We start from the raw sequence: 13654 nt of genomic DNA on the forward strand, positions 1-13654 counted from the left end.
CTCTCTCTCTCTCTCTCTCTAACGTCTGGTTGGTGGCTGAGACTCTGAGCCAGGCTTTAGGCCAGAGGACGGCTAAGAATAACCCGACCCTGCTGAGAGGATCTTTCAGTCTCACGCACAGCACGCTTCACCTTCCCTTTTACCTTGCAATCACACACACACACACACACACACACTTAAACACACACACACACACGTCCTGATTAATGCAGACCCAGAAAGGGGCAAACCGAGCGCTGCAGACAGAAAAGAGACACTCGTAGGCTCCGCTGGGAAACAAGCGCGAGGTAGATAAGGGAAGCACTAATTGGCTGTACACAAGAGATAATTAATTACTTCCTGCAGTACATAATGGGACCACACACACACACAGTAGTGAATAAATACAGATGCACATGTGAGCTGATGCAGGATGACCCTGGGTAAACTGAACAGAACCATGCCCAGCTCTCCAGCACCACACGGGGTGCCCACAGAGTCACCTTTTGTGACATTTAGCTCTTGATCGACGAGAGCTTTGGGTAACAGACGCCACAAAAGCACAAGAAACACTTTCCCTCAGCTTGTGTTAACGTTATAAACACCATCTAGAGTTTCCCATCTTCTCAGCCCATGTAACATGCTTCGACCGACACACACTCATAATTCAGACTCCCTGACATCATCGGGGTCAAAGACTCTCTTCTTTCTCCACGGATGTTATTGAGCTGATTTTCTGGCCTGAGGGGAACTCGTCACGACAAACAGACGATGTGTAAAACTACCTCTGAACACAGATCCTTCAGAAAACAAGGAGTCTGACCTCTGACCTCCACCAGAGGGAAGCCTTCAAGGCTCTGCGCTCCAATACTAAAGCATCCATTCATCCAACGCTTCTTTATGCTTTCATTCCAGCAACCTCACCTTTTATAATCTTTAAAGTAGATCTTCATCAACATCTTCTCCAGGGTACTTAGAGGTCTCCAAGGTTTTTATAAGATGGAAAACGCATTTGAACCAGTTTGTGGCTGTGCAGTAGAAACACAGCTAAAACCACAAGTCCTTCTAGTTCAACAACAAAACTATTTCCACGTCAGAGTCCGACGACGTTAAAGCCGAGAAAGTTACGTTTGAACATCTCAGTGAGGGTTTGATGCCGACGAATAAAGACAAACTCATCTGAGCTCCAATAAAAAACGCTCCAGCGATCCCAAACAGCCAAAGATCTCACTCATTCACCTCCTTTCAGCTCAGCCTGGTCCCAGATACTGACGGACCTGAAGTTTGAGCTTTTATGGACACAAGAGAGTGCCTGCTGCAATTTAAATAAATATATTTCTTCTAATTCAACATCTGAAAAGCATTTTCTATCTTCCTTCATTTAAACAAAGGCCAACGTCAGCTTTGTCTCGAGGTATTTTATAATGAAATTGAGTTTGACATTCCTAGAAACATAATGCATAACATCCAGTATGTTAAAAGGGACATTTTATGTAATTTTTTTCTTAAGGTACATTCATTCTAAGGTCAATACAAAACATGTTTATGAAGTTCTTTGATCAAAATCCCTCTCACATGAAGCCTTTTCAGCAGAGTTGTTCTTGACAATTTTCAGTACTTTCCAGAATGAGCTGCTTTAGGGCTCTGTCACTTTAAGAAAACAAGCTGAAGCTGGCCACGCCCACCCATCCCCACTCAGGCTGCTATAAGCTGAAAAGCTCCCATATCAGAGAGGGGCTTGGAGAACTGCCGCTGCTCCTCCAGCAGCAGTTCTCCTCCAGTTGAGAGGTGATTCGATTCAACATTCCCTATTTGTGATGTCACAAACGGGGACTTTTTGAAACCACTTGTTTTACGAACATAACTCCTAAAACCAAACACTAACAGAAAATGGATGGAGGTTATATTCATGTTTGGAGTGTTTCTAGAGGCAGCAGAGACTCCCAGACACATAAATGGTGTTTTTGACCTCAACTTGTCCAGATTATTTATTTATTAAGCACAAATTGCACAAGATTGTCATGGCACGAGCAAAACTGGAGTGCAAAGCCTTAAAATAGCAGAAACATAATCAAAATCTGTTTCAAACTTCCCGCGAGAGTCTAGAAGGGAAGCAAGAGATGAGGCGGTTTAAAACTTTTGCACAGCTCTGTGCACGTGCTGCTGGACCTCTCAGCTCTTCTCTGTCCTTTCTTGGTTCAGCTTGAGACTCTTTCAGGTTTTAGTGAAGCTCATCCCTCTTTTTATAAATGAGTAAACAGATGATTCACTTCTCTAAAGTCAGAGACGACAAATCCTGAAGAGGTGAGAAGCCAGGGAGAGGAAGAGGAGGGTGACGTGGTGAAGGTGGATGTCAGAGGGGAGAGAAATGCAAATGAGGAGCAACAAAACGACAGGAAGGTGATAAATTATACCTGCCTGGAAGAAAAGCCAAAAAGGAACAAAGACCTTTTAAAAAAGCAATTAGAAAAGAGTTAATGTCTGAAAAAGAGTAAATTAGAGAAAGAAGAGAGGGACCAAAAAGACATTTATGATAACACATGATGGTTTACAAGCAGACTTTAAAAATCAAACCTGAACGTTTTCTTTAAATAAAACACAGTTTTTATGATTTTTTTTCTTTTTTATTTGTTTCTTTTGGGGGGGGGGGGGGGGGGGGGGGGTCTCAATTAACGAGATTGGATATTTTCCAAAGATTTACATTTTTTATTTCACTATAAAATAAGAAACTGGTGAAATAAAAGACAAGAGGATTAAATCTGTACGTTTTACCTCTGTTGTCTGGATGTTCCTTCAAAATAAAAGCGCCTGAAAAGTAATGAATTTATTCAGACAAATCAAAACTAATAAAGCTACTGATGATCACGCTCTAGTGTCCGGAGTCAGAGTGACTTCAGCTTTATAAAGCTTGGTTTATGCTTGACGCGTTTTCTTTCCGCTTGGTGACGCGGCTCGCGGATGGAACGCGCTTCACAACTCGCAGCGTTTATGGTTCATGCGGCTTGTCTCTGCGGTGAGCCAATATTCTCCCAAACTGTAGGGGGCAGCATGGAGCTCTACAGCATGCATCCAACACTACACCATAGTAGAAGTAGAAATTACTGTTTACAACATGGCATTCCAGCATTTTTAACAGCGTCCTCGTCTTTTCCGACAGTGCGAGCTATTTCTCTCCAAGAATTATTAACAACATGTTGATCACTGTGATCTCTGAGAGCTGAATCATACAAATGTCTGTATTTACCAACCTCTGCCATACTACTTCTTGCCAGTCCGCCATGTTTTCCCACGTCCGACCGTCCGCATGGTTAGAAAATTTCCTAGGAGCGCGGTGCGGAAAGTTTAGGCCGTGCGGAGGCGCGGTGGAGGGGCGTGGTTGTTAAAATGACGCAATTTTGCCGCGATGAGCCGTGCGGACCTCGCAGACGCGTCAAGCATAAAACAACCTTCAGAGGGGAGAGAAATGCAAACGAGGAGCAACTAAACAACAGGAAGGTGATAAATTATAACTGCCTGGAAGAAAAGCTAAAAAGGAACGAAGACCTTTTAAAAAAGTGTAGCGAATGAATGCCTCATTTTGTGACCCAAAGGTCACACTTCCCCAGCTAGGTCGAGCTGGGTTGAGCTGTACTTTGTCCCACAGATTAACCATCACAGCTGTTTCACTTCTTCTCTAAACCATCTTTAATCCGACTGCCTTTTATCTGTCTACTGTTCCGTCCCAAGATGAAGGACACTTCAAGATTTAAAATAATCATTTTAATAAACTCTTTGTACTGTTTATTACAAGGATCATAATAAGCATCATAAATAATCATAATGGTTCATCATAAATGTATTTAATGACTGAAATGACTTTTTGGTTAATATTAATTATTGTTTATGATTAGCAATTAGAAAAGAATTAATATCTGAAAAAGAGTAAATTAGAGAAAGGAGAGGGACCAAAAAGGCATTTGTGATAACACATGATGGTTTACAAGCAGATTTTAAAAATCAAACCTGAACATTTTCTTTAACTATAACAGTTTTTATGATTTTTTACATTTTTATTTTTTGGGGGGGGGGGGGGGGGGGTGTCCTCAATTAACGAGACTGCATATTTTTCAAAGATTTAACGTTTCATTAACGTTTACCTTTATTTCGCTATAGAATAAGAAACTGGTGAAATAAATGACAGGAGGATTAAATCTGTATGTCTTTCCTCAGTTGTCTGGATGTTTCCTTCAGAATAAAAGCACCTGAAAAGTAATGAATTTATTGAGACAAATCAAAACTAATAAAGCTACTGATGATCACGCTCTAGTGTCCGGAGTCAGATTGACTTCAGCTTTATAAGAAAACACTTGCAGTCACCTTATAAAAGGATTTTCTATCTCTGGTAGTTTTTGACCTTTACCCTCATCAGCTGATCGTCTGTTGCTTGGTCCAAACCATCCTCCACCCTCCTTAGCTCAGCATCTCTACACTCGTCTCTTCTCTTGTCTGCTGATTGCATTTTTGATTTTAAACTGTAATTGATCAAACTGTGCTGCAGCCATGAAACAATCTAATTAGCATTCCTAATTAGAATTACACTGGCAGCTGTCTCTGTGCATCAATCCCAGCAGTCATTTAAATTTAGTTTAGATTAACACAGTATGTCAACAAGATGCCGGGAAACCACTCATCATCATTAATATTTCTACAGTAATATTTGTTTTTTAATGGAGTAAATTAGGGTTCTTTAGAGCTCATCATCATGATTTTCCTCCCGTCTGAATCAGAGCTAGATATCGCGTTCTTTCTCACGTGGAGGTCAAGCTAGAGTAATCACACACATTTAGAGCCCATTAGCCTTCAAAGATTTATTTAAAAATGACTTACTAGAAAGAAATATTGAGGAGAAAGCCCAATGTCAGACTTCATTTTAGAGCACAATTGAGGTGGTTTTGATGAGGTAACTGTTGGAAATTAGCTGAAGCTGAGATCTTCGTCTCCCCTCCCCCTGCCACACCTGGTGTGGGGTGTGGTGCCTTGGTCTGCCTGGGTCTTGGCTCCCGGGTCAGGGGGTTTAAGATTTTTGGCGTCTGCCTGACCAATCCCGGTGGCTGTCTGGTGGGGTCTGGGTCCCTGGGCTCTGCTGGGTCCCCGGCGAGGGTGGTCGCCCCTGGGTCCCGGGTCGCTGGGTCCCGGGCTCAGCCGGCTGCTGTTTGTGGCCCCCGGGGCGATCCTCTGTGCCTCTCGTGGGGGGCGGGGGCCTTTCTGGTTGCAGTCTCCTTGGGGTTCCTGTGTTCTGGGGCAGCGCCTGGATCTCTGGGACTTGGAGCTCCCCCCATCTCCTACGCATCTTTAGTGGCAGATCTGTGGTCCCTCACACTCTCTATTAGACGCCTTTATAGAGAAACCTTACATAAAACAAGCGCGTGTACACACACAGGTGCTCACATGGTGCTCTCAAAAGTATGGGCTTGGGCACGTTCAACACATGTCTTAAGACTATGGTGGGCACTTAATGCACTGTGATTTATTATCGTGTGATTCTTCAGTTAAACAATGTTGATTATATATTTCTTCATCAAGTTGACGCAGTTATAGCTTGCTCCTGTTGTATTGTTGTTGCGTCCCATTTTTTCTCTTCATTCTCTTTCTGCAGGTCTAGAAGCCGACTCTTGTTCATTATTGTGTATTTTTGTGGACTCCCCACCTTTTGTCTTTTCCTTTCTCTTTCACCTCTGACTCCGTGTCTGGTCGGAATTACAAAGCATTCAACAACAATAACAATAAAGTTTTAAGTATCAGGCGTGACATTAAAAGCAGACACTTTGATGCTCCACCTGAGAGTAAATCTGTAAGGCTTGTTACCAGCATTCAGACATCAATTCTGTTTGCTTCACAGCCAGACAGGACACGGTTATAAATAAATAAATAAATAAAACAAATAAAATAAAAAAGGAAATTAGCTGAAGGAGTGGTTCAGATAAAAAAAAACTGTTCTTGTGTGTGTGTGTGCGTGCGTGTGCGTGCGTGCGTGTGTGTGTGTGTGTGTAACAAAAAGCCAGAAATTTGTAGGAAAAAACATTCACTGTTTTACTTTCAGGGAAGTCTTTTGGAACTATTTTAAACTAAACAGAAAAAAACAACCCTTAATATTTACCTTTGATTCAGCAAAGAGGTTAACACACGCACACACACACACACACACACACACACACACACACACACACACACACACACACACACAGAGTGTTGGCCCCATGAGGCTCACAGGAAACTGCCTCCCAACAGCTTTATATATTGGTCAATTTAACTCTGCTAACTTCAGCACATTAAAAATTCATCCAGCCAAGGACGCAGAGGCAGTTCTGGGAGAGTGTGTGGAGTGTTTAATCCTAACCGCTCTACCCTGAAAACTAGAATTATTACATTGTTCTCTACCTCGTGGAGTCCAATTACTCCACTAAACTCACGATTAGCAAAATGATTAGAGGTCACACACACACACACACACACACACATAAACACACGCACACACACACACACACACACACACACACACACACACCAGGAGTGATGACTCTCTCTAAAAAGCTGAGGAGATCTGAACTCACATGGTCTCGTCGTTCTGAAACTCCAGCTTGCCAGAGGCGGTCTCGTAGTCCTCCCCTCCTTTAGCGGTCCCGTCGACGGTTCGATAATGGATGGACACCATCCCCCGTGCCCCAGATGTCCTGAGCACCTTCACCTCCATCACACCCACGCTTTCACTCACCCTCTGAGAGGAGCTCTCAAACGTAAAGATGCCTGATGGAGAACATGAAGCATTCAGCTCTTTCAACCTTCGGCTGATCTGATCACAGCTTTTAGGCATATTTAGACGATTGTAAAGTGTTTCTGTGTAAAAGTTTTAATAAATCATTCAGATTTATGCAACCAGAAACATATTCATCATTCAGGACTGATAAGCTAATGGCTAGTCCAATCACAAACCAAAAGGTTAGGCGGCCATCCTAAATCTAAAAATATACAGCTTCCTGCGCATCGAGGGGTTGCGTTCAGCATTAATATCTTACTGTTCCTGCCATAATTTTAGGTTTAGGTTAAAAAATATCGTGTGAATAAATCCAGAAAAGTGTAAACTCTGTTTCTCAGAAATGAGGCTGTTGAATAACATCAGTTTAAAACTCTAAAACAATCTATTTAGGGAGCGTTCAAACAAAATGTTAAGTAAATTACTTCTGCTGCCGAGTAAATAAATACATAACCCTTTGGTGCTTAAAGGGTTGAAATATTAAACCCGATGATCACTGATTGTTAGAGCTCACATTACACAGTCTCCCGGGGAGCCCCACGAGAATGCAGCAAGAGCGGTGGTCGAGGGGAGGAAAGGGGGAATCCGACCAATCATCTCCATTATAACTCCATGGAGGGGGGGGGCACTATATCGTCATTTTTCAGGCTACCCTTGGGTGTGTCAGTTGAGGGCTTCCAGGGGAGCCCATCACCCTTTCGTGGCTCCCCCTATCTCCCCCATAATTCTAACTCTGCCAATACTGCATTGTAATGCCAACATCAGCTGATAATAACGATAGGCCCATAATATCAGACATCGCTAGCGATGGGTACCGAATTCGGTACTTTTTAAGGTACCGACCGACTTCCATAGTACCGACCGAGCACCGATTCACTTCATTTGAAACGGTGCCTCGTTTCGGTACCCGTCCTTCATAACGAGAACTTGCCTAGACAGCTGCGCATGCGCAAGAGCGTTATGTCGTCGGTCGCTGCGAGCCCGTTGTAAACAGAGCAGCATGGTAGAAAGAACGCACGCTAAAGCTTGGGTCCACTTCACTAAATGTGATGGGTAAGTGGGTGATGATGAAACCAGCGACAACGGTCTAAGTGAGACATCCTCATCTTAATCTGCTCCGGTAGGTAAATAAAATGTTTAACATAACGTTAGCTTGATATGTTAGCTTCGTTTAGCTAATGGTGCGTTCGCTTTCTCCTCGGAACTCCGAATTTCCGACTGGAAGAACATGAACACGCTCTAAAGTTTGGCTTCACTTTACTAAATGCGACGGGTGATTGGGTGAAGATGAAACCAGCGACAACGATCTAAGTGTGAGGCATCATTGTTTTAATCTGCTCCAGCAGCTAAATAAACTGTTTAAGATAACGTTAGCTTGATATGTTAGCTTCCATTGCCACCATTGTTATCAGCTAATGGTGCGTTCGCTTTCTCCTCGGAAATTCTAACTTCCCAGTAGGAAAAATCAAATGAAAAAGGACGGCAAAAGGAATGAAGATGCACAGTAAATTTAGTTCACAGTAAAGATGTTTGCTTCAGTTTAATTATCAGCTTATAAAACTACAAGGACGATGTTAAAATACAAACAGTTGTATGTTATCTATCGTGATATTTATCAAATATGGTTATATATTGAGAAAAATATATATTTAATTATAAAAGAGAATTAAAATATTAAACACTCAAAAGTATCGAAAATTGGTACCGTTAAGTACCGGTATCGATTCCTAGGTACCGGGAATTAGTACCGAATCTATTCAAATGTCAAAGGTACCCATCCCCAATCCCTAGTTTAAACATGCAGATCAGTTATGTTGACCTGCGGGAATTATAAATACCATCAGTAAGAAGAAGAGTTTATTCTTCTCATAATCACCTCTGACCTTTTCACCCCGTCTCAGTAAAAGAGCGTAGAACTGTCCAGACTCTGCTTACCTGCATGATCATCATCGTAGATGGTCACCGTAGCCATGTGGTTTTCACCCAGCACGGCTTTAGGGGAGTCGCTGGCATCCAGGGGGGTGGTGCTCATCTCAGGATAGTCAACCACGCGGGGATTACTGAGGTGTACGTAGAAGTACTCATCCTCCTCAAAGATGTCATCATCAATCACACCAACCGAGATCTCTGGAAGATAAATGGGAACAGTCGGGATATCTGATGAACTGCAAGCCTTTGCAGCGCTGCGGATGACTTCTGCTACCTGAGCCCGAGTCTCGGTGACAAGGCTTTTGGAAACACCTCATGAACTTTTACTGATTTTACCTTTGAGGGTTTCTCCTGGTTTAAACAGCAGCGTTCCTTCGGCAAACTCGTAATCCGAACCGGCGTTGGCTGTGCCATCCTCTGTGCGATAATCCACCTGGGAGCAGATGGAAGCGCGGAGAGATGAGGGGGTGGGGGGTGCAAGAATAAAGATAAAAGGTATGAGATGTGTGAAAAGGGCAGATTAACAGAAAGAGAGATCCCACCAGAGGACAGAGTGAGAAAACACGAGGAACCACCTCATTAAATCCAGCCCTATGGTCATTCAGTCAGCTAATAAAGACATGGAAGCTACCGGAGAAAAACATCTCTAAACTCGCCCCTTTGTCTCCGTCCCTTCTATGAGGGCTGGTTAATTAACCCCATCCTTCTTGTCCTAAACTGAATTAACCAAAAGTCACAAACAGCCCCAGCATTTCTGATTCTGTTTGCAGGCAAAGCAGAATCATGAAGTCAGTCTCGCTGCCCTGAAAAATCTATCAGCCCTACTCTATTTTTAGCTCTTCATAAAATGTGCATGCGCTAACAGATCCGATGCCTAATTTCAGTGTGAAAACATTCATTCATACGCCTGATATTTTGGGTACGGCCCTCTGGCTGGGCCATATTTCTAATTTTCTAGACATGTAGCGCACTGATTTCATGAATTTTCCATGAAAATGTAAGAAATTCTTCTTCTTTTATTACAAAATTAAAGTTTCTTCTCCCTCCTTTGGAAAAAAGAAGCACTTTAAAGACTGCTGATATGTTTGTTATGATTATTTCTTAAACTCTGGGTTCTGTAGCGTCTGGAGTCACTTTACAGATCTCATTACTGACGTTTAAAGGCTTTTTCACTAATCCATTATGGACGTGCAACAACAGACTCAGTTTGTGTAGGTACAAATGCTGGAGAGGGAGATCTGATGGGAATCAAACATAAGGAGCTCAGTCTTATGTTGGATTTGTTGCAGTACATTTTGTGGAAATGGTCCGCATCCCGAATCGGATTTTGAATGAACATCAGTTTGATCAGGTTCTTTTTAAAACACAGTTAAAGGTTTTGTCTTTACCTTGCTGACGTTTCGTTTGCCGACTGCAAAACTTCCTCAGAGCTGACGCTGATGGTGGCGTCACTTCCTTCTCCGTTTATCCGCGGGCATCAGAGGACGTTGTCGCCCTCTGCTGCCCGCTCTTCCCTCTCCGATGATGCAGTCCCATGCACGATCCAACGTGTAAACTCCATCGTCCCTGTTCATGGTCCCACATCCACGTCTCCTTATCTCGATAGCTTCTTTTATCCATCTTTTGTATTTTTGTTGTTCGGTGTTTATGATCCTTGTGTTGTCCCAGTCCATTACATGGTTTTCTCTTATGCAGTGATCTGTTACGGCTGACTTCTTTATTGTACTTTCTGCTTCTTGTTTTGCTGCTCTTGTGTGTCTTCGACTTGCCTCTTTCTCACACTCTTTTCTATGTTCTATTGTTCGTGTGTTGAGTTGGCGTCTGGTTTTTCCTATGTATGTTTTATTGCAGAGTTTGCATGGGATTTCGTAAATGGCTCCACATTTAAGTCCAGCTGATAGTTTGTCTTTTGGGTGTACTAGTCTGTTTCTAACTGTTGTGTATGGTTTTGTTGGTGTGTTTATGTTGTGTTTTTTCATTGTTGGTCTTATTTTTTCTGTTATGCCTTTGATGTATGGTAAGGTTATCTGTCAGACTGGTCGGCTGGATTCGGGAGTTGAGCTTGTAGAGAGCGTGGTTTCACAGACGCGGAAGTGATAGCGTCGGTGAAACGCCGGCTCACGATTTATCCCCAAGCGTTCGAGCGTCAATGAAGTGACACGGAAATGCTGGGTTTTCCAGAAGTAAGAACACTTACTGTGAGCGGATAGTTCGTAAGATGGATCGGTTGATTGGAAACTCTAATCATGGATCTGAAGAAACGATGACTGAGTGGTGAGCTGGGGAAGCGACTTCCGTATATATTCGCGGTTGGTGACGTAGGTGTGACGTGGAGGGAATCCCCTCGAGGGACATGCTGGGAGATGTGGTCTATGGTGGAGATCGGCTAGCTGGGAGAGGCTGGCTTGGGGACTTGGGTTCTGACATTATCACTGGTTTTGGTTCTTGTCTTTCAGGGTTTCTGGTTCTTTACTTTGGTTGTTCTTTTCTTTCTGTTGTTGTGTGTTGTTTACCTTTGTTTGTTGCCCATGTCAGGTATCCGCAGGTCTTTAAAGCGTGTTGTATGTGTTTGTCGTCTTGTTTACGGTCTATTTCTTCTGTTATCATGTTTTCTCGGTGATATAATGTTCTGATTACTGACATTTTGTGTATGGTGGGGAGTTCTGATGTCCATAATAGCTATTGGTCTGTGTGTGTTGGTTTCCTGTATGTGTTTATGTTTAGGGTCCCGTCGGTCTGCCTGGTTATTTTCATGTCCATAAATGCTATGCTGCCTTCTGCTTCTATCTCATATGTGAACTTTATGCTGCCTGTGTCGTCAATGTTATTCAAGTGTTGTGTTAGTGTTTCTGTTTGACCTTTTGGTATGATTTCCAGTATGTCATCCACGTAGCGTTTCCATAGTTTTATTTTGTAGTTTGGGGGGGCAGTGGCTATGGCTTTTTGTTCTAGGTCTTCCATGAAAACCTCACACAGGGTGGCTGATAATGGGTTACCCATGGCGAAGCCTTCCAGTTGTTTGTATATTGTGTTGTCGTAAATGAAGTAAGTGGAGTTAGCTACCAGTCCTATCAGTTGTGCTATGTCATCTGCTGTGAGGTTTGTTCTTTTGTGTAAAGTCTTGTCCTGTCTGATTCTGTTAACTACTATGTCTATGTTTTTTTTTGGGTTGGTGTTTTTGTGAACAGAGATGTGACGTCATGTGAGATGAGCATGTCGTTGTCTTCTATTGTGATCTCCTTTAGTTCTTTTGCCAGCTATGTGCGGTTTTTACATGGTTGGTCTGTGTTTCCTAATAACGTGCTGATGATTTAGCTGATTTTTTTGCCATGTTGTGTGTTGGTGTACCTACGCTATCAACTACTGGTCTAAGTGGTGTTTTGTTTGTGTATTTTTGGAGTTCCATAGATTCTTGGTGTTATGTTTGCTGTAGGAATCCAGTGTTTGTACATTTTTTCTGTTATTTTGCCATTTTCTTGTAGTGGCTTGAGTAATTTTTTCATATTTTTCTTAATGTTTTCTATTGGGTCTTTTTAAAATTTTCATATGTATTTTTGTCCTCTAGCATCTATTTCTAGCCTAGTGAACTAGACCAAATTCTTGCTTTGCAAAGTTTGGTCTAGGAACGCTCCACTGGAACCTCTGCAGCCCCTAACACCATTCTGGCTGGCCAATCACAACTCTCTAGAGGGGTTTCAAACACATTAAGGGCTGTGATTGGTCCATAATGGTGGGCCAATCATAGTGCTCTATCTGCTTAGTGAACAAATCACAGAGCTTTATCTGCTTTGTGGGCCAATCAGGGCACTCTATATGCCTGGTGGGTGGGATGATGCAACAGAGTGAAACAAGATGGCGACAGCTTGTTTGAAATGGCTTTTACATCAATTTTGGACTATTAGAACTTGGGCTTCATTAGAATCAGGAGCAGATAGATGTATTTAAGAGCTTTTTGTTTTTTAGAAAAAATGTTTTTTCTCCTTCTTCAACTGCGGACCGCCTCATTTACCGATAGCTGTTGTGTCACATGTATGTCACATTCATTGTCCAGTAGCATGTGGAGATCATTTGAAAGACAACGGTAGAACCCGCCCCACAACCGAGAGCCGTCAATGGAGCGTTACCAGACTAAATAATACAATTAGCTTGCCAGGCTAATCTGTTTCATCTGTTGTTCGTATTTTTCTTTGTCCATTACCACTGCGGTACTTCCTTTGTCCGCTGGCAGAATAACTATCTGTTCATTCTTGGATAAAGCTGTCATTGCTGATTGTTCTTCTTTTGTAATATTGCTGTGTTGAATTTTACTGTTGTTTAATATCCCAACTACATTATTTCTGAGTTCTGCTTTCTTTCCCTCATCTGTGATCTGTTGACATGCTAGTCCTGTTGCTACAACTTCATCATATGGTATTTTCTTTGGTGTTACTGCAAAGTTTAAACCTTTTTAATGCTTTCTTCTGCTTATCCTAGTCCATATTGTGAAATGTTACGTACCCATGAGCTTTGTGTGGTGTTATCTTGTTTTTTTTCTCTTTTTCTTGTTGATGAGTTTGTTGGATCGTGCATGGGACTGCATCATCGGAGAGGGGAGAGCAGGCAGTAGAGGGCGACAACGTCCTCTGCTGCCTGAGGAGAAATGGAGTAGGAAGTGACGCCACCATCAGCGTCAGCTCTGATGATGTTTTGCAGTCGGCAAACAAAACTGTCAACAAACTAAAGAGAAACCTTTCCTGTGTTTTAAAAAGAACCAAAAATGGAATTAGAAACTAGACACAGTAAGAATACACCAAAGATGATCAGCATTTGTTCAAAGCTGGCTGGCTGACAAGACCTTAAAAGGTCAAACTATGATGACAGTAAATTACCCGCACTTGTAACGCGCCTTTCAGGGTCAGACGACTCCAAAGTGCTTTACATTAAAGTATATCATTCACCCATTCACACACACATTCA

At 42.5% G+C, this 13654-nt stretch overlaps 1 protein-coding gene across 4 annotated transcripts in view; it reads right to left on the reverse strand.

The window, feature by feature from the left end:
• slc8a4b (solute carrier family 8 member 4b) overlaps positions 1–13654 on the reverse strand; it is a 204332-nt gene that overhangs the window by 77342 nt on the left and 113336 nt on the right. For all 4 annotated transcript variants that reach the window (XM_015946551.3, XM_015946547.3, XM_015946548.3 and 1 more), the window contains 3 exons: positions 9035–9131; positions 8705–8896; positions 6570–6762 (listed from right to left, as the gene is read on the reverse strand). In XM_015946551.3, the coding sequence (XP_015802037.1) occupies positions 6570–6762; positions 8705–8896; positions 9035–9131 (482 nt within the window). The remainder of the gene's footprint in view (positions 1–6569; positions 6763–8704; positions 8897–9034; positions 9132–13654) is intronic.

The sequence above is a fragment of the Nothobranchius furzeri genome, chromosome 14 (assembly GCF_043380555.1).
Source record: "Nothobranchius furzeri strain GRZ-AD chromosome 14, NfurGRZ-RIMD1, whole genome shotgun sequence".
In the NCBI taxonomy this organism is placed as follows: Eukaryota; Metazoa; Chordata; class Actinopteri; order Cyprinodontiformes; family Nothobranchiidae; genus Nothobranchius; species Nothobranchius furzeri.